We start from the raw sequence: 27981 nt of genomic DNA, 5'->3' as shown, positions 1-27981 counted from the left end.
AAGATAACTGATTTAAGGCTCTTGCTACGACTTGGATGAAAAACCTACATTTCCCAGGAGGCACCGCGAACCAACGCCCGTACTCTATTTCCCAGAGTTCCCGGGATTCGGTCGTATCAGACTAGCTCGCAGGCGTTGGAGACTTCGGGGCCAAGATGGCGACAGGAACGGGCAGTGAGTATCTGAGCTTCTTTTGCGTGGAAGGCTTTTGTGGAGGCGAGACAAGGCACCACATTTTTGCCAAACACTAAGGGAGTGGGGGGAGTGGGTTAACTGAGAGCCTAAGGTATTTAAAGACCGCACTCGACGGCTTCGTGAGGGCCAGCGTTTAGGGTTTTAGACATAGAAGTACGGGCTCTTGCGTCTCAGGGAAGGAGCAGAGGTTCGAGAGAAGCAACTCAGCGAGTCTTTGTATATTAGGGGCTCTGCAGGGTAGGAGAGAAAGGCACTCTAGAAACTTGGGCGTTCAAACGAAGAACTGTGAGACATACGGTGTGGCCGGCAGCTCAGAGAGTCATTCATTTTCTGAATGGTGTTTGTGAGGCATTTGAAGTGTGATCATTTTATTTTAAATCACGAGTTTTTTCTGCTACTGGGAAATTGCGTTTCGTGAATTACAATTTTTTTTTTCCGTTTCACAGAGAATGTTTTTTAGGTCCGAAGGTTGGGGGAGGGGTTGAAAGAAGTAAACAAGTTTATGCTAAGAGGGAGGCGGGGCACTAGGAAGGGTGGGCGCTGGGAATCTTGGGAAGTAAGCTCCCATTCAAATTGGAATAAAGGTTTTTTTTTTTTTTTTTTTTTAATTTATTAGCCCCTCAGCGCCGCCTTAGTATTGAAGCCCTCAGTGGCATTTTACCACTGAGGTACATCCCCAGCCTCTTTTTTAAATTTGAGGCAGGGTCTCGCGGAATTGTCCAGACTGGCCTCGAAATTGCCTTCCTCCTGCCTCAGCCTCCCCCATAGCAGGTCTTACGGGAAAACGCCACTGCACCAGCTGAATGAAGTATTCTTAAAACTGAATAATTATTTCATATTAATTCTGACGTTCCCAATTTTTAATAAAGCAGAGCTTAAAGCTGTGACATTTGAAGAAATAAAGTGTTTTATAATATGCATGCAAATAATAGATAAGTCCAGTGTAGTTAAAGGGAGTGGTGAAAATCAAGAGTTGATTGCTTTTAAAAAAGTGATGGGCTTGGTGCTGTAATCCCAGCTGTTGGGGAGGCTGAGGCAGGAGAATCACAAGTTCATAGATAGCCTTAGCAACTTACCCAGACCCTAAGCAACTTAGTGAGACCTTGTCTCAAAATAAAAAATAAAAAGGACTGGGGATGTATTTCAGTGGCACCAAAAAACAAAAAACAAAAAAAATAGGCCAGAAGCAGTGGTACAAGACTGTTATCTCTGCAACTCAGGGGTATGGACAGGAGGATCACAAATTTAAGGTCAGCCTCAGCAGATTAGTGAGGCCCTAAGCAACTTAGTGAGACCCTGTCTCAAAAAGGTGTGTGTGTAGCTCAGTGGCAAAGAGCTCCTGGGTTCAGGGTTCAATCCCAGTTTTTAAAAAAAGATAGTAGCTTGCTTTGTTCCAGCAATTGGTGTATTTTGTATTAAGCTTTTAGTTGTTCATTTGGGACTTAAAACTTCTCAGGGGTTGTCTCTAAGCCTTGTTACTTTTCAGAACACAAGCTGCTGAGTACTGGCCCCACAGAGCCATGGTCCATCCGGGAGAAGCTGTGTTTAGCATCTTCTGTCATGAGGAGTGGAGATCAAAATTGGTAAGATACCTAGAATGTCTCCATTCTTGGGTCTTGTTAGGTTCCCCCCCCCCCCCCAAAACTTTGGTGGATTCTTACAGTAATATTAAGTTTTTTTTTTTGTTTTTTTTTTTTTTTTTTTTTTTGTGGTGCTGGGGATCGAACCCTGGGCCTTGTGCTTGCAAGGCAAGCACTCCTACCGACTGAACTATCTCCCAGCCCCAATATTAAGTTTTAAGTAGTATTTTTTAACAGCTTTGCTAAAACATTCATATACCATAAAATTACCCACTTAAAGTATACAACTGGTGTTTTAGTATGTATTTTTTTTATCTTTTAATTTTTTACAGACTGCATCTTGATTCATTTTACACAAATGGGGTACATCATTTCATTTTTATGGTTGTTCACGATGTAGATTCATACCATTCATGTAATCATACATGTACATAGGGTAATGATGTCTCTCATTCCACCATTTTTTCATACCCCCCTCCCTCTCATTTCGTTCTACATAAAGTTCCCCCCATTCTTCTCTTCCTCCCCACCCCTGTTTTAGTATAGTCATCCATCACCACCAATCTAATTTTTGAACATTTTCCTTATTTACCCCTAAAATAAATTCCTTACTCCTTAGCTATTACTGCATATTCTCTCTTTCCCTCCTCCCCTCCTCCCAAGCAACTATTTATCTATGTACTTTCTTTGCAGACTTACTAAACATTCATTTATAATGTGTGGTATTCTGTTACTGGTGGCTGCATTTTTTTTTTTTTTTTTTTTTTTTTTAGTGATAAAGGAAATTCACTTGTTAATTTGGGAGATAGTCATTTCTGAGATCTTCTGGTACTATCCCCAAACTTTGGATTACTTCATTCCTATGGTGGGTGTGTACTCAAGGACAGATAACTCTGCCTGGAATGGGAAGAAAGGTAATCCTGTTTCTCTGAGATGAGAGCATGGAAGAGATTAGGAAGGAGCAAAGAGAGAAAAGATATTTAAAATAAGGTGAACTGGGATGTAGCTCAGTGGCAGTGTCTGCCTTGCATTTGCAAAGCCCTGGGTTCGACCCCAGTTCCAAAAAAGACAAAAAGAACCCTACAAAAAAAAAAAAAGATAAAAAAGAACAACTCTTAAAAATAAGTTGCCAGTGGTAGAGCAGCAACGGCTATATTCAAAGCATAAGTGGAGACTGTTACATACAATTTCTACATTCCATTTCTATGCAAAAATGGGTGAGGACATCTCCACACTACTTCCTGCTAAAAGGGGTCGAAGTTGTTCCCCAACCCAAAGTCCTTGTTCTCTATCAGGTGGGGTGTTGACAGTTAAGGGCATTCAGCATCATTGTAGGTCCAGAGATCCACAATTGCAGATGGCAAGTAACTGGACAAGGCGTACATAGGGTGGAATTATACAGATGGCCAAACTTGTAGTGACTTTCCTGAGTTCAGATTCCTTTTTCTCAAAATGGACCATAATGGAGAAACTGGTACTGTTAGGGAAAGAAGGCAAGAGTTCCCCAAAGCAAAGGAACTCTGGCAGCTGCTGGACAGTCCCTCAGTCCCTCTCTTTACTCACAGGAATAGTTCCTCCGGTTCAACTAGAGGTAAACTCACCCATCCCCTAACTCTGCTGTAGTTGGTTCTTAACAAGTTTGCCAGCCACATTGCATCCTCAGCCTGGAAGTGGGGTTCCTTGGAGAACTAGGCCTGCCAAGGAAGCTGGAGCAGGGTCTGCTGTGGGGTCCCACTTGGGGTGCCAAATTTATTGCCGAAAGCTTGGTCCTTGTCCCTGATGCCAATCTAGTAACGAGGACATGGTTTTGAGAAAAAGGAAAAAGAAGGTTTGTTGTTTTGCTAGCTTAGGAGAAACACAGAGTCGTCCCAGAGGCTGTGATTCTTGGTAATGGCTTCTTAATCTGTTAACATACAGTTAACATAATACTTTTCTGGGTTTACCAACCTGTAGCATGTATTAATGTTTCATTCCCTTTATGGCCAAATAATAGTCTGAATATACTATCATCCCTTGGTATCCACTGGAGATTGGTTCTAGGACTCACAGATACTTTAAATTATCTCTAGATTACTTGATACCAAATATAATATGAACAGTTCCCTGTATTGTTTAGGGAATGATGACAAGAAAAAATAGTCTGTACATGTTCAGTACAGATGCAAATTTTTTTTTCCCCTCCCCAAGTATGTTATTTTCAACCATGGTTTATTGAATCCAAAAATGCAGAAACCCTGGACATGGAGAGTCTACTTATTCGACACTTGATGGTCATTTGGATTGTTTCCGCTTTAGGGCTATTATGAGTAATGCTGCTGTGAACATTTGTGTACAAGGTTTTATGTAGACATTGTTTGGGTTCAAGTTTTTCACCCAGGTAGTGGAATCTCTGGATCATATGGTAATGGTATGTTTAACTTTTGAAGAGCTGCCAGACTTTTTCTTTTCTCTTGTTTAAATGTTTTCTCCAATATAGGAATTGAACTTAGAGCTTCAGGCATGCTCAGTGAGTCCTCTACCACTGAGCTACATCCCTAGCCCTTTTAAAGTAGTTCTTTTAAGAGAGTCTGGCTAAGTGGCCCAGGCTGGCCTTGAACTTGTGATCTTCCTGCTTTAGGCCTCCGGAGTAACTGGGGCTATAGGTATATGCCACCACGCCAAGCTGAATATGAATTCTAATAAAGTTCCTGGCAAGGAAAAAAACATGACACAAACAACTAGAATTGTATCAAAACAAAGCACGAAACCTGGGCATGGTCTGTCCACACACCTGGGATCCCAGCAACTTGGGACACCGAGGTAGGAGGATTGCAAATTGGAGGCCAGCATTGGCAACTTAGTGAGACCTTGTCTCAGAATAAAAAATAAGAAAGGGCTGAAGATGTAGTTGAATGGTAGAGTGCTCTGAGGTAAGAAAAAAGAAAGCAAAGCATGATAGTGTTAATTTTAACCATAAGCTAATCTGAACTCTGGTCAGTAAAATGCAGTTATATGGGATATTTATGGTGTATGTATTCTCCTTTATGCCCCCAGATTGAAAGACGAGTAAGACAAATTTCATTTATTCTTTTTTCAAATCAGACTTTCAATTATGACTTTTTCTTTCTAATTCCAGCAAAATTGTTTGACACCACAAATATTGTTCTTGGAAAGTTTCCCAAGTGCCTCAGTAGAATGGCATCTCCCCAAGAAAAAATGTTTCTTTTTAGCACCTAGTATCTAAGGTCTGGATTAGGTCTACTTTTTGCCAGCTAGTCCATGCAGAATAGGTCAATTGCATGTAGTTTCTCTGTAATCTTGGCCATCATTCAGAACTGTTTTCATCTTGTCTTTCTCTGTACCAGTTTTTTTTTGTTGTTTGTTTGTTTAATTGCATTTCTGGGGATCGAACTCAAGGCCTTGTGCATGCTAAGTAAGCAGTCTACCACTGTGCTTTATCCCCAGCTGTGTCTCAAAAAATAAAAAAGGGCTAGAGATTTAGCTTAGTGGTAAAATGCCCCTGGACTCTCTCTAGCACCAAAGAAAGAAAGAAAGAAAGGAGGCAGGTAGGCAGGCAAGGTCATACCTGAAAGTTTAATTTGAAAAAGGAATAAATCAAGTGTAACTCTCTGCTTTAAGTCTTTCAATTTAGGGAATTACATATATCATAAATCTATCCAATGTAACTATACTTAATTTACCAGTAAAGAAAAAAAGAGGAATAAAAGGAGGGTATGTGTGAAAAACCCCTCTAAGCTGAGATATTTGGATTGGAGAGACTTCTTTCCAGGCCTTCTAATGTTGGGCTGTACCAGGTATGCGGGAGTCAGGGGGTTGCTGGAGAAATTAGTTGTGGTGTCTTTCAAGTTCCTACCATATGGGTTGGTACATATGCAGGCTATACCCTGTTCCTTGTTTCCCAGCAGACAGGTTAAGAGATTGTTGACCAAGACAGCACTGTGTTCTTTGTATTTGCTCCCGGAGGCTTTTACTATTTGCACCCAGGTTGTGGAGAAAGACCCATCTTGAACCCTTCTCACCAACCAAACTTTGGCAGTTTGTGAACTAGCAGGATGGGTCCACACTCACTCCTGAGTCCCTCAGTCTGTGCACCAGGGGGCGGTGCAAACATCCACACTTTGGTGTATTTCCCAATACCTCTTAGAGTTGGAAGAAGCAATCAAACCTCTGAGTTATGCTCTGGAGATTGGGATGCTAGTTGTGGGTACCAAGCAATTTTCCATTCTTAGTCTTAGAACTTTCAGACCTGGATACTGTGCAGAACCACATGGGATTCGTCTCTCTCCTTGTCCCAAAGGGCAGGACCATGAGATGATGAGCCGTTTGGTCCTCCCTACGATCCCTGTTGCTCTGCAGGTTTGTGATAGACACTTCCCTATCCATGAATGTCTACTGGCTGTTTCCTATCCAGTCACTGTGTTGGACCCAACTTGTTATGCATGTTTTCTGATCCCCAGAGCAGGTTAGTCCTTAAAAATAGAACCCCTCTCAAGATGGCCCCTGGTTATAACACTCAGAGCTTGCTAAGCAATGTAATGAATCTTTTTTTCTAAAACTAGCTTGTTGTGCAGGAATAGTAGTCACTTTCAGACCAAATCTCAAACTGTATTTAAAGCTTGTGAAAACGAAGGGTTTTGCTGGGTGCAGTGGCACATGCCTATAATCCCAGCAGCTCAGGAGGCTGAAGCAAGAGGATTGAAAGTTCAAACCCAGCCTTGGCATCTTAGTGAGACCCTAAGCAACTTAGACCCTGTCTCAAATAAAAAAGGGCTGGGGATGTGGCTAAGTGGTTAAGTGCCCTGTGTTCAGTCCCTGGTACAAAACAAAATCCAGGGTTTCTCCCACTGTGAGTCTGCTGATTTCTTCAGTTATCTGCACTCTGTGGCTTACCTTAACTTGCAGAGCAGTGTTCATTTCCTCAGTCAGGAGCCTGGATTGAAGTTGGAAGTTGCTTTGTGCTTTTCTCTGAGTTGCCTTTCCACTTTTGGGTGCTATTGAGGTTTCCCTTCCCTTCTTTATTGGTTCCCAGAGTTCTTCTCTTTCTGAAGTAGTCTCCCCTTTGTTGTACTGACTCTTCTCACACATAGAGGTGCTAAAAGGGTACTTCTCTTCCTTCATCTTGTTTAAGACCACCTTTATTGGCTTAAGGTTAAATTAGTGCGATCATGCCTTGTTTTAATAATAATTTTTAAAAGTATTTCTTTTTTTTTTTAAGTTTATTTTATTTATTTTTATGTGATTCTGAGGATCGAATTCAGGGCCTCATACGTGTTAGGCAAGTGTTCTACCACTGAGCCACAACCCCAGCCCATTGTTTTGATAATAATTCTTGTTTAGTTCATGTCTTTAGTGCATTATTGTGTGTGGTACTGGGATTTCCCCCCCCCCCCCCTTGCCAGGGTTTCATTTGAATTGATGTTAGTAGGGGTATAGCTCAGTGGTAGAATACAAGAGAGACAGACCTTGGGTTCAGTCCCTAGCACCCAGTAGAAAAGAATTAATGTTCAGTTGGATTAATGGGGTTTTTTGTGTGTATGTGGGGGCGGGGGGGACAGTGATAGAGATTGAACCTAGAGCATCTGCATGTACTAAACACAGGTGTTTTACCACTGAGGCACATCCCCAGCTCCCCCCATCTTTTAACCGTTCTTGTTTTCTTTTTGTTTTGCAGTACTGGGCATTGAACCCAGGGTCAGTGGTAAAGCAAACACTTTACTCTTAAGCTACATTGTCAGGTTTCATTTGTTTGTTGTGGGGTTTTTCTGTTTGTTTTTAGACAGTCTTGCTAAGTTGCCCAGATTGGCCTCAGACTTACAATTTGATTCCTACCTTAGCCTACTGAGTAGCTGGGTTTACAGGTATGTGCCACCATGCCCACTCAACAGTTTTTAGTTGTATAATTGATATGCAGTAAATTGCACTTACTTGAAGTGTAAACTGTAATGTTTCTAACGTATGGATACATCTGTGAGACGATTCACAGTCTCAGATAATTTTGATAGTGTGGACAGATAAAATTATGGTATATATACACAAGGGAATACCATTGTCATAAGAAAAGAAGGGAATCCTGACATTTGTGACATCTTGGATAAACCAGGAAGACATCATGCTAAGTCAAATAAGTCAGGCCCAGAGACAAATACTGCATGATCTCACTCTTGTAGAATCTAAGAAAGGTAATCTCAGAATTAGAGAGTAGAATGGTGGTTACCTGACTGGAGTGATTGAGAGTATGGTTGGGTGGAATGAGTTTAGAGTTGGTCAAAGAATATAAATTTTGAGTTTATAGGAGGAATAAATTTTGATCTGTTATATAAGATGGTGACTATAGTTCCCCCACCCCACCCCACCCCCATAGACAGAGGTTTATTTAGGAAAGTAGAGGCCCAGTCAAGAAAAATGTGGGCCATCTCCTCAGGAAGAAACAGCAGCAAGTTGATGGGTGTTAATATTTATAGAGGGACAGTTACTAGGGACTGGATTAGAGGCAGAGTCAGGGCAGAGTTACATAATTTGTTGTCAGTTTTTCCAGTGCTTGCACGTTGCCCTCATATTACTTTTTGCAGGAGGAGGTCAAGAATATGGGTTGCACTGCTCTGGAATAATCGTTTTGCATTTCAGAGATTTGTGAGCATTACTGCATGCCAGTGGCTCATGGGCTTTTCTTGAGTTTGTCTTTTCTTTTCTGTATCCCAGGTTCCTGTCTGATTCTCCGCTCCCATCCCCCAGACTTGGGACCCTTATTCTTAGGGTCGATGATGGGCAAAGATTTGTTTCTGTGGTTATCTCAGTCTGGCAAGGGGTAATGACCTTGCCTAACTAGGGATCTAAAAATCTGTTTGCCTGTTGTAATGGGATCAGAGAAGAGACTAGTCTCAGTTGTTGACACAAGTAGGAATCCTCAAATTGCCATCATCTGAACCATGAAATTGTAGTGAAAGTCAGTGCCTCTGAAGTTCCTTGTATGGGCCACCAAGACATGTCTTGGGAAAAAAGATATCTGTGAAGAAGAGTCTGAGGAGTTCCCAGAGAGAAGGGGGAACTTGACTTAGGTCCAAGGAGTTCTTGACATATATAACAGGTAAAAATTTTAGCATGGGGGCTGGGGTTGTGGCTCAGTGGTAGAGTGCTTGCCTAGCACGTGTGAGTCACTGGGTCCAATTCTCAGCACCACATAAAAAAATAAATAAGATGTGCTTGATGATCAACAGTAAGATACCAGATCAATAGCACCATTTGAAAGTATAGCAGCTCATTCTAAAATCATAAACAACTCTGATAAAACATGTTTTATTATCCAACACTCTAAAAATAATTGTATAAGTGTAATTCAGCATGTATTTTTATTTTTCATAAAACGTCCCATCCTTGATAATATGTGGTGCATTGCTAAGAAGCAGGACAGGAGCCTTTAAAAACAAATAAATAAATAAGGATATCATGTGTTTCTACAACTAAAAATATTTTTAAAAAATTTTAGCATGTGCCAGTCAAATGTAGACAGGTTTATTTAGAAAAGCAAAGCCTAGGAAAAATGTGGGTTATCTCAAGAGAAACTTTGGGATAGAGCAAGGAGTACATATTCAAGGGAGAATGCACGCCGCATCTCAGAAGCAGTCATATGCTGCCTATAGTTATTAACAATATTATATTCTCAAGAAATGCTAGGAGTAGATATGTTCTCACTTCAAAAATAACTGTGTGAACCAGGCATGGTGGTGCACGCCTGTAATCTCAGCCTGAGAGTCTGAGGCAGGAGGATCGCAAGTCCAAAGCCAGCCTCAACAACTTAGTGAGGCCCTAAGCAACTTAGCAAGACCCCATCTCAAAAGAATTTTTAAAGGACTGGGGATATAACTCAGTGGTTAAGTGCCCATGGGTTCAGTCCCTGATACCAAATAAATAAATAAAACAGTTGGCTGGGGATGTAGCTCTGTGGTAGAGCATTTGCCTAGCTTGTACGAGACGCTCTCTGCTGCCACAAAAAACAAATTGGTTTTGAAATAGAATCCAGCATGAACCTTTCCTCATATTTTTGTTAGAAAAATAATATAAGAACACTTTGTTTATAAGTTCTAAAATTCAAAGTGATGCACATTATCAGTGTCTTTGCCTTATTGTCCCCCATCTATCAGTGTCAGTTTCTTGTCTCAGCATTGATATTAATTTTGTATACCATATTTTCTTTAGACCCTTTCCTTCCGGTTTTTGTGCGTGTGCACGCGTGTGTTTTATAGGAGTCAAATTCGGGGTTGCTTTGCCACTGAGCTATATTCTCAGCCCATTTTTAGTTTTTTGAGACTGGGTTTTGCTGAGGCTGGCCTGGAACTTACTGTCTTCAAGTTGATGGGATTGTAGGCATGTATCACCACACTTGACTGGGTCACACACACCCGCTTTTGGTGGTGGTGGCGTTGATGAGGAGTGAACCTAGGACCTGTATATGCTAGGAAAGTTCTGTACCACTGATCTACAGTCCTATCGCTAAACCTACTATTCTTGTTTACCTACTGCTTCTCCTCTTAGTACTCTATCTTGGAGGATATTGTATATCTGCATATGAAGATCTGTCTCATTCTTGCCTCTTGGGGGGTGGGGTGGTACAGGTGATTGAACTCAGGGGTGCATAAACACTGAGCTAAATCCCCAGCCCTTTTCAGTTTTTATTTTCAGGCAGGTTCTCACTAAGTTGCTGAGGGTCTTGCTAAGTTGCTGATGCTGGCCATGAACTTCCAGTCCTCCTTCTTCAACCTTCTTAGTCACTGGTATTACAGGCATGTGACACCATACCTGGCTCCCATTTATTTATTTTTAACAGCTGCATGTTATTATACTTTATGACTACAGTGTGAAATAGTGGCATGAAATAGCATAAAGCAAAGACTTATATACACATTTGGTATATACTATGTGGATGAATATTTGTTAATAGTAATATAACCTTGATTATATATAGATTATATTTATAAAATAAACTGAAAGAATTGCTAGATGAAAGAATATATGAATTTATAAAATTTCATAAAAAATTCAAATTGCCTTGCTCAAAGATTTTTCAGTTTACACTCCCAGTGGTAATATATGAAAGCGCCTCTTATTCTCTGTCTTAATAGAATGTGTTGTCAGATGCTTTTGATCCTTGACAGTATTCTAAAAGGTGAGAATGTCATATTTTTTTAAAATATTTTTTGTGTGTACATATTTTTTAGTTGTAGGTAGACACAATACCTTTATTTTATTTTTATGTGTTGCTGAGGATTGAACCCAGGACCTCACATGCTAGGCAAGCTCTCTAACCTTGAGCCACAACCCCAGCCCCAAAATGTCATATTTTTAATTTGCATTTATCTTATGAGTGAAGTTAAGTACCTTCATATGTTAAAAAGAGTCACTTGTATTTCCTTTACTGCAAATTATTTTCCCAGTTGTCTCTTCATTAGTTGCTGCCTTTAATTTGGGGTGGGGGCTCCATCTAAATTAGGGAGATAAGCTATTTGCCTAGTCAATGAGATGCATTTTTTCTGTATTTGTAAACAGATACCAATTAACTTTATTTTGTAGTATTTTTACTTTGTCTTTTTTTTTTGTTACTGTTTTTGAGATAGTCTTGTTAAGTTGCCCAGACTTGCCAATAGTTTGTAATCCACCTGTCTGGTAGGTGGGATTTTAGGCATGCACCGCTTTGCATTGTTAAGATTTTTCTTCTATGTTCATTTTGCATCATACTTAGAAAGCTCTTCTTCAGTCTGAGATTATAAAGTAATTGTGATTTCTTCTAGTTCTTGCATGATTGAGATTTTAAAAATATTTTAATCTTGGATCCACTTGGGAGTTTTTCTGCTTTTGAGATGTGAGGTCTGGATCAAACTTGCTTTTTTCTTTTTTTTCCTTTGGTACTGGGTATTGACCCACGGGTGCTTTACCACTGAGCTACATTCCTCAGTCCCTTTTGTTTTTTATTTTGAGGTAGTGTCTTGTTTAGCTGCTCAGGCTATCCTCACATTTGTGATCCTCTTACCTTCACCCCCTAGAGCAGTTGAGATTACAGAAGTGTGCTACTGTGCTTGGCTTAAACTTTTGTCTTTGTCCTGATAGCTCTTCATATAACGGTTTTAAAGTAAACTTTTTATAAAAGAAAAGATACCATTATATGCCAACACAAGTTTTAAAAACTTTTCTGGGAATGTACTCAGTGGTTAGAGTATGTACTTAGTATGCTAGAGGGCCTGAATTCAACCTCCAGCACCACAAAATTAGGACCAAAAATAAATAAATAAAAATGTCTTTAACACTATGAAATATTTTAATTCCCTAGAGGTGTAGAGAATAATATATAGTACCCATGTACAAATACCTGGATTTAACAAATCTTAATAATATTATCATTTTGATCATTTTTAGTAATTTAAATTTTTTTTTCTTAAATAAACACAGTTGAAGTCCCTTTACACTCTTCCTTGATCCTACATTACACTATTTTCATTTTTGCTTATTTTCTTTTTTTATATTTACCCTACATCATTTTGGAGGGGTTGGTTGTCTTGTTTTGTTCAGGGGGAATCTTTATTTATAGTCCTAGGGATTGAACCCAGGGCCTCTTGTGTTCTAGGCAGGTGCTCTACCACTGAACTATATTCCCAACCCAAAGCAGGTCTCTTAAAAAAAACCAAATCAGCATAAAAATATTTTTCCAAATGAAAGAAATAATTTTTGCTAGCTTTACTTTATCTAGCAAATACTATATTATCCATGAAAACTGTTTAGCAGTGACATTTTTTTGTATCAGGGATTGAACCTAAGGGTGTACACCACATGACCACACCCCCAGCCCTTTTTTTTAACTTTTTGAGACAGGGTTTTACTAAGTTGCTTAGGGCCTTGCTAAGTTGCTGAGGCTAACCTTGAACTTGCAGTCCTCCTGCCTCAGCCTCCCTAGTCACTAGGATTACAGGTGTGCATCGCCATGCTTAGCAGCAATGAATCTTTATCTTTAAATGGTTTTATTTGCGGGGGAGGGGGGGAACTGGGGGTTAAACCCAGTACTTTGAACATGCTGCGTAAGCTGTCTTTCACTAAGCTATGCCCCACCCTTTTTATTTTTACTTTGAGACGATTTACTAAGTCGTCCAGATAAGCATCGAATTTGTAATTCTCCTGCCTTGATCTCTGAGTGACTGGGGTTATAAGCATGTGCCATCAGGTTCAATTCTCTAAATGTTTTTTTTAGGTAGTTGTATCATTTTTCATAGCCAGGTATTCTATGACTTGTGGTGTATAGCTCAGTGGTAGAATGCTGCCTAGCATACTTGAGTTCCTGGGTTTGATCCCTAGCATTGGAGAAAAACAGTAAGTAGTATAACAAAGATATTCCATAATACTTCCCATTGGCAGTTTTTATTCCAAATTTTGAAACTACAAACCTTGAACTCAACATACTACTTCTCCCCGTTTGTTTTTTTTTTTGTTTGTTTTGTTTTGTTTTGTTTTTGGTTTGGTGTTTAATGAGACTTCTCATTTTGCAGGGTATCAGTTAGCAGAGCAATCAAGCCCTTTGCAGAACCTGGCCGCCCTCCAGACTGGTTCTCTCAAAAAGTAAGTTACTAAGTAGTTGCTTTATTATAGTCATTGGGATTTAAAGTAGGGCTATCTATTACGTCCTGCCTTGTAAATAACAAAGCTTTTATACCATGAAGTGGGAAAATAGTTGAAAATGCTTTTTTCCTTTCTCCCACTTTTCTAATCTGTCTATGTGTGCTCATTATTATAAAGTCGTCTTGTCAGTGTAGCGTAACAGTTAAGAGCCTAAGTTTGGATTTTAGACAGATCTGGGTTCTGTATGATTCCATCTGAAAACGTTTGACCTTGATCCTTGGTTCTGTTCTGTATGAAATAGATCCAAAAGTTGCCTTGGGAATGTTATAAAGTTAATTGAGATGATACATGTAAAACACTTTAGTAGAATGCTTTGCTTGTGGTAATTACTCTGTAGATGTTAGCTGTAAATATTGGCTACTGGGCTGGCTTTCCCCAAAGACACCCCAGGCCAAAAGACTTCTTTTTCTGTGTCCTGGTATTAATTATTATGAACCGATTCGACTGCAGAGTAATTTGACCTCCTATAAACTGTACACACTGCTGGGTCTGGTGATGTATGCTTATAATCTCAGTACCTGGGGTATCTGAGGCAGGAGGATCATAAGTTTGAGACCCAACAGCGGCAACTTAGTGAGACCCTGTCTCAAAATGAAAAGGGCTTAGGCTACAGTTGAGTGGTAGAGTACCCCTGTGTTCAATGCCCATTTCCACAGAAGAAAATAAAAGAAACTAGATACATGTTAAACATAACTCTATTTTCCAAAACTTACTCTGATGTGTTGAAACTTGGAAAGCTTATTCCTTTTCATGATTACTCATCACATTTTCACTTTCTTCCATAGCATTGTGCTTCTCAGTACTCAGAGCTCCTAGAAACCACTGAGACACCAAAGTGAGTATAAAGCCAGATACTTTAGTCAAATCCCTTTAGTGGAAAGTGTTTACCGTGGAAATCAGTTAATACCTATTTATTTAGGGATGGTAAAACTTATTGCAGAAGTTATCTATGACTGAGTTGTAGAGAAGACTTGAAGAGAGCAAGTAGGAGTGGAAACGAATGTTGTCTTATTCAAATATCGATTTTTTTTTCTCCCCTGCACAGACGCAAAAGGGGTGAAAAGGGAGAAGTGGTAGAAACTGTTGAAGATGTTATTGTTCGGAAACTGACTGCTGAAAGAGTGGAGGAACTGAAGAAAGTGATAAAGGAAACCCAGGAAAGATATAGGTACTCATCAGAGAGCATGTCAAATGGTTTGGAAAGATAAAAGGGGCTGATTTCTGGTACTGGTTGGAATTTTTTAAATAGTATGTTTTTAAAAAACAGGTGACTAGACGGGGATAGCTCAGTTGTAGAGTGCTTTCCTAGCATGCACAAGCTCCTGGGTTTAGTCCCTAGGACCACAAAAAAGAAAGAAAAATCAGTTGAACTGAGTGTGGTGGTATATGCCTATAATACCAGCAACTTGGGAAGCTGAAGCAGGCAGGAGAATTCCAAGTTCAAAGCCAACCTAAGCAACTTAATGAGACCCTGTCTGAAAATGCAAAAACAGCTAGAGAAGTGGCTCGGTGGTAAAACACCTCTGGGTTCAATCCCTAGTACCATTAATAAAAAACCAGTTGACAGTTGGAAGGTTGAGGTGGAGCAATAACTTAAGCCCACAAGTTTGGGACCAGCCTGGGCAACGTAGCAAGACCCTGTTTCAAAAAGTTTCTCATCCTGTCTGCTTTGTTTTCTTCCTATAGACGACTGAAAAGAGATGCAGAACTAATTCAAGCAGGGCACATGGACAGCAGACTGGATGAGCTTTGCAATGACATTGCAATGTGGGTTATAATCTTCCATCTTTACTCCATTCTGTCTTACCTCTTTACTTCCCAAATAATTTAGCTTATTTCCTCCTCCTGCCATCCCTTTAGACTTGAGACAGATTCTGAGAAAGAAAAATAGCAGTGGTTTGGTATCTGTGGGTGGGGCTGAGGCCTTAGAAGGTGATGTGATTGAGCATTTCAATCTGAAAACATATTAGCTGTAACTTAAAAGGTCTCTGGGGCTGGGATTGTGGCTCAGTGGTAGAGCACTGGCCTAGCTTGTTGAGGCACTAGGTTTGATTCTCAGCACTGCATGTAAATAAATTAATTAAATAAAGGTCCATCAACAACTAAAATGTGTGTGTGTGTGTGTGTGTGTGTGTGTGTGTATTTTAAGGTCTCTGTTTTGCTTGGTTGAAGAACTGGGAATTAGTGTACACATTTTGAGATTAGACTCCCTGCTTAGGCCTTGCCTCCAGCAGGACTTAGTGAACTATGGGAAGGAATTAGATAGCTAACCCTTAATTTTCTCTTTAGGAAAAAAAAATTAGAGGAAGAGGAGGCTGAGGTGAAGAGGAAGGCTACAGATGCTGCATACCAGGGTAAGTGGAACCTAGTGCTTCTGTTAAAGCAGTTAATTATACAGTACTGTGTGCTATGACAGACTACTTTGTAAATCCAGTAGTTCAAATTTACTTGCATCCTTCTCTCTTGTTGTCTTTCTCTTTTCACCTTTTACTTTCATACTTTTCTCTTGTCATCTTTCCTTTTTTCCATTGTTCCCTTTTTTGGGGGGTGGGATTGGGGTTGGTGGTGGTGCTGTGGATTTGACCCAGGGCCTTGTGCATGTTCCATATTTTATTGAATCGATCTCTTAAGTCCTGAGAATAGGTCAATTTAGTTAAACAGTTCTGTGTCGTTTCAGGATGTATCATTACAGGTGTGCTCCCATCAAAGTTAGGCCTCTGTGTGGTGCAAACAAATAAGACTTTTAATAAGAGCTGTTTCCACTACACTGATAAATAAGAAACGTGTACTTTTCTGAGTTCTTTTCATCCTTTCTAGATACCTCATTTTTATCATTTTCATCATGTCCCCTGAAATCTTAGCTGTTACAGAATGTTTTGGTCTTCTGACTGGCGTGCCAAAAATTCCCCTTTCTTCTCTGAAGTTTCAATAATTTGAGTCTGTGAAGCAAACTGACATACACAGATTAACAAGGGGAAAACCATACCAGTTTATTATATACATATGCACAAGAGACTCACAAGATATGATTCCTGACCTGAGGATGTATCTCAGTGGTATAGTGCTTGCCTAGCATGTGAGACCCTGGGTTCAGTCTTTAGCACTGCTATAACAACAAAAGACTCATGTTACCAAAATAAAAATATCCCTTAATGTCCAGGAAGAAACAAGAAAATGGGCTCTGCTCAGATGTCCCTGGATCTCAAATTTACTTCTAGAACACAAAATTTTTTTAATAATACATTGAACATAATTGAGATTTTAGAAATAAAAGGCCCATGAAAAGATTGAGAATAATTTAGTCATTGATGATATGAGAAACAATTTAAGCATTTTTAATTCTAGGAATATATGCTGTGAACCAGTGAGGTCTTTTCCTCTATTTATTTATTGGGGTTTTTTGGGGCAGCAGTGGGGATTGAACCAAGGGGCACTTTGCCACTGAACTATATCCCCAACCCTTTTTATTTTGAGGCAGGGCCTCACTAAGTTGCCCAGACTGACTTCAACATTGGCAGTCCTCCTGCCTCAGCCTCCTAAGTCACTGAGATTACCGTTGTGCACCACTGTGCCCAGCCTTTTCCTCTTTTTAAAAGCAGAATCTTGGCCTGGTGACAGAGCTCTGTGGTAGAGTGCTTACCTTGCATGTGCCAGGCTCTGGGTTGGATACCCAGCACCAAAAAAGAATAATTATAAAATAAAAACAGAGTCTGTATTAGTTGCTGAAGGAGATATTGAGGAGTATATAAACTGTTTTCCCACTCCTTGGAAACTTAGAATTTGCTTGTTATGAGAATTGCCATTAGGAAAAATTAGGCTAAAAATTTACTCATCTTCAGTTTCAGAAAGTTTTCTATTCCACATTAATAATGTTGCTTTAATAATGCAGCATTCCTATTTGTACTTTGTTGTATATTAGCAGAGTACTGTCTAGTTGCACTTATTTAGTTCTAAAGATTTGGACTTTGTTTAATGTTCTAGCTCGTCAAGCAGTGAAAACACCCCCTCGGAGGTTACCCACCGTGATGGTCCGCTCTCCTATAGATTCAGCCTCCCCAGGAGGTGATTATCCGCTTGGGGACTTGACTTCAACCACTATGGAAGAGGCCACCTCTGGGGTGAGTGTTATTTCCATCCATTGGACTTAAACGTCAAAGGGTGCAATAAGCCAGCAGAGAACTGAGTGATGAGGAAACCACGTTTGACCTAGAAGCAACTTCTTGGTCTGAACACTAAAGACTTAAACTTACCATGTTCTGTACTCTAAGATAAGGACAGATCTAAAAGTATTGAGGCTTTTTTTTTTTTTTTTTAATTTTTACAGACTGCATTTTGATTCATTGCACACAAATGGGATACTACAACTTTTCATTTCTATGTTGTACACGATGTAGATAGCATTGAGGCTTTTGACCTTTTTGAGAGATAGGTAAAAGACTGCATTCAATCAAAGGAATGCTAAATATCTTACCCTTATGAAATTCCTGCTGAAATAAGGGTCAATTCCTTGTAAATATAATACTGGTAGCGGGAAAGGAGTTTGTAAATGGCAGGTTGGATGGAATGGTTGGGTCATTATGGGCTTGAGTCAGTAGAAGAGAAAATATTGTGGGGAAGAAAAATAGAGCTAAGAGTAGGGGGTAGAGGGTTCTGGGCATTTCCACTCAGAACTAATAAAATAATAGACACGCTAATCCATCCAGATTAGTAGGGAGCCTTCCATAGTTTGAGAAGTCAGATAAAGGTTCTCTGTTGTCTCTTAGGTAACCCCTGGGACTTTGCCGAGTACCCCAGTCACCTCGTTTCCTGGGATTCCTGACACCCTTCCTCCAGGCTCTGCACCCTTAGAAGCCCCCATGACCCCAGTAACAGATGATTCACCCCAGAAAAAGATGCTTGGACAGAAAGCAACTCCACCCCCCTCCCCTCTGCTGTCAGAGCTCTTGAAGAAGGGCAGCCTCCTGCCTACTAGCCCCAGACTGGTATGGAGACTTCTGTGGGTGTTTGAGAGCTGTGGTGATTTAGTACTTGGAAGGGAGTGCCTGGGACCTAAAATGTGACATAGAAAAAAAAGTTCAAAGGAGGAAGAGATGTCTTAGTTAAATGTTAATTTAAAACAATAAATAAATGCAGTAAGTTGATAGTATCCTTGGGTCCTGAGGTATCTGAGCCACAATTGTTTTGGTTTTCTCCCCCAAAGAACTCTTGACAAATAAGTTCTGAACATTAGTTTCCCTTGGGTTTTGAATTACTCTCTGTGGATAGTAAGTTTTAGTTTTCAAGAAGTTGATTGACAGTTTTGGGGGGAAGTGTTAAGTGAAGGAAAGCTTGAGTGTAGCCTTCACCTCTATTCTTCCCTGTTAGGTCAGTGAGAGTGAAATGGCTGTTACTTCTGGCCATCTGAACAGTACAGGTGTCCTCCTGGAGGTAGGCGGGGTCCTTCCCATGATACATGGTGGGGAGATACAGCAAACACCCAATACTGTTGCAGCTTCCCCTGCTGCCTCGGGTAAGTCATTACTGTTCCTTTTATCTACTTCAGAGGTGTTGAATTTAGTTTCATTATTATTAAGGAATTGTTAATCCTCAACTTAAAACACAGCTACTTTTTCTAACTTTGTTTTGCAGCTGTTTTACCTGTTAAAAAACATAGTGCTTGAAATTATTAATCCATTCCATCTTCAAATTTTGACAATGCTGATTAACCACAGCTTAGCTGTTGATGAGAGGGATGGTAAAGTTAATAGTGAAGCTGCTTCTCTGGCTTGCAAAATTGTGTAAAGGTGCTGGAGACACCTGAGATAATAGAATATGGCAGAGATTTGGCTTGAATCTCAGGCCTGCTACACATTTATAATCTGATAAGTGACTTTACTATTGAAGCTCATTTTTCTGTTTTATTAATTATGATACATATGCTTCACATGGATGTAGTGAGAATTAAAATGAGATAGACAACATAAAGCAAAAAAAAAAAAAAGGCTTTACAAAATACCTTATAAACCTTAGATAATGGTATTTGAATCATGTTGAAGCTGGGTGGTTTTAGCATGTTGAACCTCAACAGAAGTGACAGATTTATTCAGACCACAGTTTTTTTATTTTATTCTTGGTGATTATTTAATTTTCCTCTGAGGAAAAATAACTACCCATTTTTTATATATATTGTGTATTCTAGTGCTTTGGTTCATTCCTAATTTAGAATTTTCATTCATTCCTAACTTGGAAAAAGTGAGGTTAGAGAAAGTAAGACTATAGATGATGAACTTACTCAACATAGGAGTTGCTTTCATTCTTTGAGACCAAAAAATTTTTCTTGGTTGAACCTTAGAATGGCTGTTGCTTCTTGTTCATGTGCTTTCTTCTTACCGTATTTTGTATACCTCTTTGTTAGGTGCTCCCACTCTTTCCCGGCTTTTAGAAGCTGGTCCTACACAGTTCACCACACCTCTTGCTTCCTTCACTACTGTTGCCAGTGAACCTCCAGTTAAACTTGTGCCACCCCCTGTAGAGTCTGTGTCCCAGGCTACCATTGTCATGATGCCTGCGCTACCAGCACCATCCTCTGCTCCGGCTGTCTCCACTCCTGAAAATGTAGCTCCAGGTGCGTTCCTGACCCACGCCCTGAGCAGCCACTAGGACCAAAATTTCATTTTGAGCTTTAATTAAGGAAAGATAACCAAAAACAATAACTCTAATTCAGATGCTTCTGTTTTCCATAGACATGTGCCATCTTTATCCTTAGAAAAACAAAGATGTGAAAAGAGGTGGGTGGGTATTTATTTGTTGGGGGGAAATGATTAAGTATACAAATAGAAGTAGGCTTGAGAATGTGTTCTCACCTTATTTTCTAAATAAATGGGGGAGAAGAAGACAGGCAGATATGTTTCTGACCTTACGCGTGTTACTTAACATCCGTCTGTAACTCTGGTATGATCTTCAGTTGGTCACTTGGTGTCCTATAAACTGAGCTGCTTTTCTCTTTCTGTTGTTTAGTGAGTCAGTCTGACACTTGTGTTCCCATGGAAGCTGTGGGGGATCCACATACTGTGACTGTTTCCATGGATAGCAGTGAAATCTCCATGATAATTAATTCTATCAAAGAAGAATGTTTCCGATCAGGGGTAGCAGAGGCCCCTGGAGGATCAAAGGCTCCCAGCATAGATGGGAAGGAAGATTTAGATCTGGCTGAGAAGATGGATATTGCTGTGTCTTACACTGGTGAGGAGCTGGATTTTGAGACTGTTGGAGACATCATTGCCATCATTGAGGACAAGGTAACTATTCAGCAAAACCCCAAAGAATCTCATAGCTTCTCTCCTCTGCCTCTTTTGCTCCTCATAGTAAACAAATCTAGTGCTCCTGCTCATCTCCATCTCTGTAATCTGAAAACCCTTTGTATTAGGCGTTAGTCATCTCCCCAGCCTTTCCTATTATTATTGATATGCAAGGGACAGGTGTCTGTCCATTGGTTGTTTCCTCTACATGGAGGAGGAGAGAGAAACTGCAGGTTCACTCTCATTCAATGCTAGCAAATTTGAGAGACTTGGACTTCTTTCTGTGACCTCAAAAGTCTTTGTATTATGGGACAGGTAGATGATCACCCTGAAGTGCTGGATGTGGCAGCTGTGGAAGCAGCACTGTCTTTTTGTGAAGAAAATGATGATCCCCAGTCTCTGCCTGGCCCTTGGGAGCACCCAATCCAGCAGGAACGGGATAAGCCAGTACCTCTCCCTGCACCAGAGATGACAGTTAAGCAAGAGAGATTGGACTTTGAGGAAACAGAAAACAAGGGAATTCATGAACTCGTGGACATCAGGGAGTCTAGCGTTGACATCAAGATGGAACCTGCAGAACCAGAACCAGGCATTTCAGGGGCTGAAATTGTAGCTGGGATTGTTCCAGCCGCAAGTATGGAGCCACCAGAACTCAGGAGTCAAGACTTAGATGAAGAACCCAGAAGTGCTGCAACTGGAGAGATCGTTGAAGCAGATGGTTCCAGTGGGAAAGGCGATGAGATGCCACTTACAACTGTGAAGACAGAGGTAAATAGTAAGATCATGAGGTGGGAGGATGGAAAGTTATAGTTATAATAACATAGGTAAAAAGTGGGTTTTCCTGTTGAATTCCTGAGTCTTGATGTGTTTCATGTATTCATAGCCCATAAGTTGTAATCAGTGTTAAGTATACTTGTCCTGTTCCTGTTATGGTGACCATTAGAATCACATCACATTAGTAGAACTTAAAATTTTTTCTATAGTCTCATTATCATTGAAGAATAAAATTGTGTTACCAGTACTTAAGATACTTGTTCTTTTTTTGATCTTCAGGCATCCCCCGAAAGCATGTTATCTCCATCACATGGCTCAAATCCCATTGAAGATCCTTTAGAGGCAGAGACTCAGCACAAGTTTGAAATGTCAGGTAAATAAAGAACAGAAAATCTGTACTCCGTAACTAACTTGAAATCATTTGCTCTGTCTTCTGAGGGATTGTGGGTTGTGGGTAAGTAGAGGAGATAGAACAGGTAGGAGTGGAAAGGAAAGCTGCAGGGGATTATGGTCCATAGGAAGGGGAAGGCTGAGGTGGAAAAATCTTCAGGTAGTCTTTCTCTCCTCTGCAGACTCATTGAAAGAAGAATCAGGGACTATTTTTGGAAGCCAGATAAAGGTATTTCAGACTTTTCTTTATTCCTCTTGCCATGTGATTAGATTTCCCTATAGGACTACCTTTTTAATAAATTTTAGTGTACTCTCACAACTTTATTCTCTAAGATGAGACTGGTAAGGAGTTGCATGGGGAAAACCTGCAATGGACACTCTGGCATAGTGGGAGTACTATGGCAACATGTGCTTCCCATCTGAAAGAGTTTGTAAATATCACACAGTCCTATCTTTACATTTAGTGCACAAATAAGCTTTGATATACCTAGAGTGATTTAGAGTAAATAGGGATATCAGAGCTAGGGAGAACATAGAGGAAATCAGATTATTAATTAGACTATCCAATGAGAAATATCCAAAGTTTCCTTTTAGAGTTATTAAAGCAGTAATTAACAGAGACTTCATATGATGTGAGCTTGCTCCATCAGATGAGACATGAAATAAAACTTTTAAAAATTTTTTTGTATATTTTTTTATGTGGAGATGGGGATTGAACCCAGACCCTCGTGCATGCAAATGCTTTACTGCTAAGCTATCTCCCCAGCCCCCAAATAAAACTATTTTTGATAACTTTGTACCCAGGGTCAGAATTCCTCTCAAGAGCAAGGGGAAAGAAGGAACACCTCTTAGCTTAGTCTTAAGTAAGTAGTTTTTTTTTTTTTTTTTTTTTTTTTTTTTCCCCTTTCCCCCCTCCTCCTTTTGAAAAAAGATCCTGGGTTTTATTATTAGTCCAGGTTTGAGATTACTTAGTCAGTGGCTATACGTAGATAGTAGTATAAGTAATAGAGGGCTCAGTCAAGAAGCAGTGTGAGGCCATTTCTAGAACTGATCTTACTCAAAAGGAGGATCATGTTTAATGCTGCTTTGCTGGATAGCTTGACTTGCATTTGTTGACTGGAGCACACTATGTCTAAGGATGCCACAGGTGAGGAGGAGGAGGAGGATGGAGTCAGTGAAGCAGCCAGCCTAGAGGAACCTAAGGAAGAAGATCAAGGAGAAGGCTATTTGTCAGAAATGGATAATGAACCACCTGTAAGCGAGAGTGATGATGGCTTTAGCATACACAATGCTACCCTGCAGTCACACACACTGGCAGACTCCATCCCCAGCAGTCCTGCTTCTTCACAGTTGTAAGTATCTGAAATTCTTTGAGTCCAAGACAGTGAAGGTGAGAAGTAGGAGAGGAGAGGCTCTTTAGTCTTACTTTCTCATCTTCCCTGTCGGGGCCTCGAACAAATAGTTGACAAAAAATAATTAGGATTTTTTTTTTCTTAAATGTGCCTGCTAGAACTCTTATCTCTGTTTCAGCTCTGTCTGTAGTGAGGATCAAGAAGCTATTCAGGCCCAGAAAATCTGGAAGAAAGCCATCATGCTTGTATGGAGAGCTGCAGCTAATCATAGGTGAGTGAACCTTAGTGTCTCTTGGTACTCCTCATTGTTGGGTGACTATAAAAAGTCTGAGTGGTTTTCTATTGGACTGCTGGTGTCTGTTCCTTACCACCTTCAGTTACTTAGAGTAAGCTCCCTTTCCTATGCTTCCAGAGAATAAGTCAGTATTTCACTTTATTCTTTTTGGACAGGTATGCCAATGTCTTCCTGCAGCCTGTTACAGATGACATAGCACCTGGCTACCATAGCATTGTACAGAGGTAAGCCATGGTTCATCCAGCATACCGATTTGCTTAAATTGAAAGATATTCAGACTTAGTGAATTTTTGTTCTAGATAATAAGTTCAAAGTTAACATTTTTTATGTAAGGGTAAGCACATGCTAAAACTATTCTAGTAACTGGATCACTACTGATTGTCTGAAAGAATTAACCCCCTTTATTACCTTTCTCACTGTTTATTACACAGACTGACTTTTTTGGGCTAAGTTCATGTTTTGGGATGAGGGGTTATCATTTGAATCCTGGCAGCTAAGACTGAGGGTATATAAGAGGATGTGTATGGTGATAACATTTTCAGAGATGCAGGTGTCTTCCTGCCTCCACTGCTATTTACCTCTTTTTTTTTTTAAGGCCTATGGATTTGTCAACTATTAAGAAAAACATTGAAAATGGACTGATCCGCAGCACAGCTGAATTTCAACGTGACATTATGCTCATGTTTCAGAATGCTGTAATGTATAATAGTTCCGACCATGATGTCTATCACATGGCAGTAGAGATGCAAAGAGATGTCCTGGAACAAATCCAGGTACTTTGAGGCTTCTTTGTGTTTCAGCAAGGATGAAGTGAAAATAATCAAGGGAAGGATTCATATTTGACAGGGAAGGGTGCTGTAGCGTTTACTTGGAATAGCCATCTAGGAACACAACATTTTTTTCTTGCCCAATTCCTGTTGATTTTCTGTTGTTTGGGGAAGGAATTACGATAGAAGATTCTTCCTTTCTTAGGCAAATAACTTTAGATTCGTTTTGTTTCTGTTTTGCAATGCTGGGGATCAAACCCAACTCATGCTAGGTGAGCATTCTACCACTGAACTACATCCATAGCTTGAAGTTTTTAATAAAATTTCTTCAAAATGGTGAATGTATATTTTTTAAATTACATCAACTACCTGGCATGTATGCACAACAAAAAGAATTTCTTCTCTATTCCTTTTTATCACAGATAACGTACTTTTATCTTATAGTTGTATAACCAGGCATCCTTTGGGAAATTGACCTTGAAGGAATGTCTTATCTTGCAGTGTCTGCCAAATTACTTTGTCAAGTTTTCTTTGGTTCATCCTATTTTTATTCTTTTTCTCATTCTTAGAGGGTAGAGCTCTTTGGTTTTGTTCTGTTTTTGAGAATAGAGATTTTGATCCTATTATTATAAACCTATATTAAAGGAATAAAAGACATTTGACATTTTCAGTTTCTTAAGAATACCTATTACAACTAGAATTAAAAACTAATGTGTAAACTTCCAATGAGGCAAAAAGTTTTTGTTGCTGGGTGCAGTGCCACATGCCTATAATCCCAGCTACTTGGGAGGCTGAGGCATGGGGATTGCAAATTTGAGGAACTTCAGCAACTTAGTGAGACTGCCTCAAAAAAATAAAAAGGACTGGAGATGCAACTCAGTGGTAAAGCACCCCTAAATTCAAACAAAGCAAACAAAGCTTAAAGTGTCTTAATTCTTTCCTACTATATGAGATCCCTGCCAACCCTCTTTCTTTTCCTTATAGCAATTCTTGGCCACACAATTGATTATGCAAACATCTGAGTCTGGAATCAGTGCTAAAAGTCTTCGAGGAAGAGATTCTACTCGAAAACAAGATGCTTCAGAGAAGGTGAGGAGACCAGAAAAGCACCTATTCACCAGTGTTTCAGTGCTAAGTCTAAAGTATCCAAAGAACCTTATGTTGGTACTTGGTATTGCCAAGCTCCTGCATTCTAATGGTGTACAGAAGCATGGATCATAGAATGGTAGTTGTTTGCTCCCATTCAAACATTGGAAGAAATGTGCTGTTAACTGAGAGGCCCAGTAACATGGGAGAAATTTTGAGCTGAGCAAATGAAATATTTCTTTCAGGAGAGTACTCTCAAGCGGGGGGAATTGACCTAGCTTGCAGCAGTTAGGGACCGTCAATTCCTGTTCCACAGTCATGATGACTAGGTTGCTTTTTTTTTAAATCTCTTTCCTCTTGTTCTTGGGTTTTTAAATTTTGTCTTTGTGTGTATGGTGCTTGTGTCTCTGTCCTGAAGTTTGGGGTGCTTGTGGCTGAGAGTTTCCATGGAACCTGATCAGTGTTTGTTTGTCCTCTAACAGGACAGTGTCCCCATGGGCTCTCCTGCCTTCCTTCTCTCTCTCTTTGTAAGTATTGAATGGCTGCAAAGGGTGGTGTTGCCAGAAAGGTTCTCAGCTCCTGCTGGGGGTGGGAGGCAGAGGGAAGTCCAACACGTAGACTGTGGCAATGTCTTGAACTTCTGTTTATTTAGGTCATTAAATAAGAAACTGTCTTTTCTTCTGCATTTCTGTCTTGCATGTGTGTGTGTGTGGGCTGGGTAGGGAATATCAATGGTATCACTAAGGTATTCTTGGGGTAAGGACCTAGGATGCACCTTCTCCTCATTTTTTGACTCCACCATTTACTAATTCTTACTTACAAATAGAAGATTGCTCAGAGCAGCAGGTACTACCTGACTTTTTAATGGTGTTCTTTATACTGGCAGGTATTAGCACATACTTTCCTCCTTTCTCCTAAAATAAATTTTCAAGACTAATCCCTGATACACAAACACTCAGTAAAACTTAAGCTAAAGATCTCAGTAATAATGACCACTATAAAGCAGTAGTTACTGGTGGAATTAGAGGTAAGCATAGTAGAACTGGTCTAAAGACTTATTCTTTACCTCCATGAATTAAATGATTCTCTGACTCTGTGTGGTTCATTATAGAGCATGAGGCATACTGTATTGGAAGGGCATCAGGCTTAAAAACTATATGGTGTTAAAATCATTGTATAATTCCTTGGGGCCTTGTTTTCCTCCTGTGTGATATAACTAATATATAATGAGGTACCTGTCCAGCCTACCTCACAGGGTTGTTGTGAGGATAAAATGAGAATGATAATTATGAAACTGGCTTAAAAAAAAATTAAAGTGTGTATACAAATGCAAGGTGGTATTTTTGTTATTACAAAAGTTGCCTCATAGGCAACTTAGGTTCATGAGCTCAAAATATTTTAAAATCCTTGCATATTAGAAATGTAAAAATGGTCTGACCCAGCAAAAGTGTTCACTAGTTCATCTTGCCTACAGGCCTTTCAGCCTGTACCACAGACAGAACACTATGGTCTCCGTTCTTTCTTACTGGCCTGCAACAGTGACTCTGGATCCCCAAGCAGTTGGCTGGCTATTGCAAGGCTGGTTAATAGGATCTTTTATCTATTGAAGACAGCAAAGTATTGCACAAGAGGAAGGAGCTGGGCTGCAGGGAGAGAGCAGCAGATGGAAAGAAGCCTGATTGTCCTGATCTCATGGAAAACAACTGTCAGGAGGTGCTAGGGAACTAGTGCCAGGGTCAGTCTGCAGGAAAGGCCTTTCTTATAGGGACCAACAGCTGGACAGGTATGTTAGCCAAGAACCTCACTATCCAATTCCCTTTCAAACTTTCCCACCTTTAGTTTACTCTTCCTGTTCCTTTGCACATGATTTGGGCCTGGGTGGGATGACTAATAGTCATTCTGTGGGACCCCAGGTGAATTCCAAGGACCTCTGTGATGGTCATGATCCAAGATACTCTGTCCTACATTTCCTCTCACAGACTACCAGGTGTTCTTTTAGCTACTCTGTGGGAAGACAGAAATATGCCCCCTCATCCCTCTGGAGTTTTGTGCTGATTTTTTTTCCTCTCCCCCACTAAACCAAATCCCTGCATTCCTGTTGCATCTTGTCACAGTTCCTAACCAACTCATTCATACCCTCTTTCTTTCTCTGCTATCATCTAGGATGGGGGAACCAGGGGACGGCGCTGTGCCATTGAAGCAGACATGAAGATGAAAAAATGAAGCCTCAAGAGTATTCTCTTTGAACTAAACCTGAAATTGAAGTAAACAAGATGGAGCTTGGGCTTGTGGGCCCTGTTCCAGAAGTGGGAATTACAGAAGAGGAGGCACCTGGGCCATGTGACATGAGCTGGGAAAATCTCTCTCAGAGAGTTGGAGTAGCACAATTGCCTGTTTTAGGGCAAAAAGTATGGGCTGTGTTAATGCCCTTGTGTAGCTAGCAGAGTGTAGCTAGTTTGTACTGTCTTGTGAAGTGTACAGACTTTTTAAAAATAAATCTGTGAAGTGTGTGTGTATACAATAAAATGAAAAAAAATCTAGCCTTTGGTTTGTTCTTTGGTGTGTGTGTGTGTGTTTGAAGCTTGTGGTTTCTTCTATATTATCACTGTT

The 27981-nt window shown here is 40.1% G+C and overlaps 1 protein-coding gene across 3 annotated transcripts; it reads left to right on the top strand.

Moving 5' to 3' along the window:
- Nucleotides 1-5: 5 nt before the first annotated feature.
- Brd8 (bromodomain containing 8) lies at nucleotides 6-27912 on the top strand. Of its 3 annotated transcripts, XM_047556599.1 has the most exons (22): nucleotides 17-174; nucleotides 1682-1778; nucleotides 13301-13370; nucleotides 14216-14265; nucleotides 14476-14598; nucleotides 15117-15197; nucleotides 15720-15784; nucleotides 17412-17548; nucleotides 18194-18412; nucleotides 18795-18939; nucleotides 19825-20034; nucleotides 20427-20707; nucleotides 21023-21475; nucleotides 21761-21854; nucleotides 22054-22100; nucleotides 23009-23223; nucleotides 23402-23494; nucleotides 23674-23742; nucleotides 24114-24291; nucleotides 25270-25374; nucleotides 25854-25898; nucleotides 27535-27912. In XM_047556599.1, the coding sequence occupies exons 1-22, from the start codon at nucleotides 156-158 to the stop codon at nucleotides 27592-27594; spliced, it is 2856 nt and encodes a 951-aa protein (XP_047412555.1). In that variant the 5' UTR covers nucleotides 17-155; the 3' UTR covers nucleotides 27595-27912. The 3 variants fall into 3 exon arrangements, with proteins under 3 accessions (XP_047412556.1, XP_047412555.1, XP_047412557.1); XM_047556600.1 differs by lacking the exon at nucleotides 25854-25898 and having other exon boundaries at nucleotides 6-174; XM_047556601.1 differs by lacking the exon at nucleotides 18194-18412 and having other exon boundaries at nucleotides 20-174; nucleotides 27535-27911.
- Nucleotides 27913-27981: the final 69 nt, after the last annotated feature.

This window comes from Sciurus carolinensis, chromosome 6 (assembly GCF_902686445.1).
Source record: "Sciurus carolinensis chromosome 6, mSciCar1.2, whole genome shotgun sequence".
Classification (NCBI taxonomy): domain Eukaryota; kingdom Metazoa; phylum Chordata; class Mammalia; order Rodentia; family Sciuridae; genus Sciurus; species Sciurus carolinensis.
The sequence above is the reverse complement of the archived record's forward strand: the minus strand, read 5'-3'. Positions and strand labels throughout refer to the sequence as shown.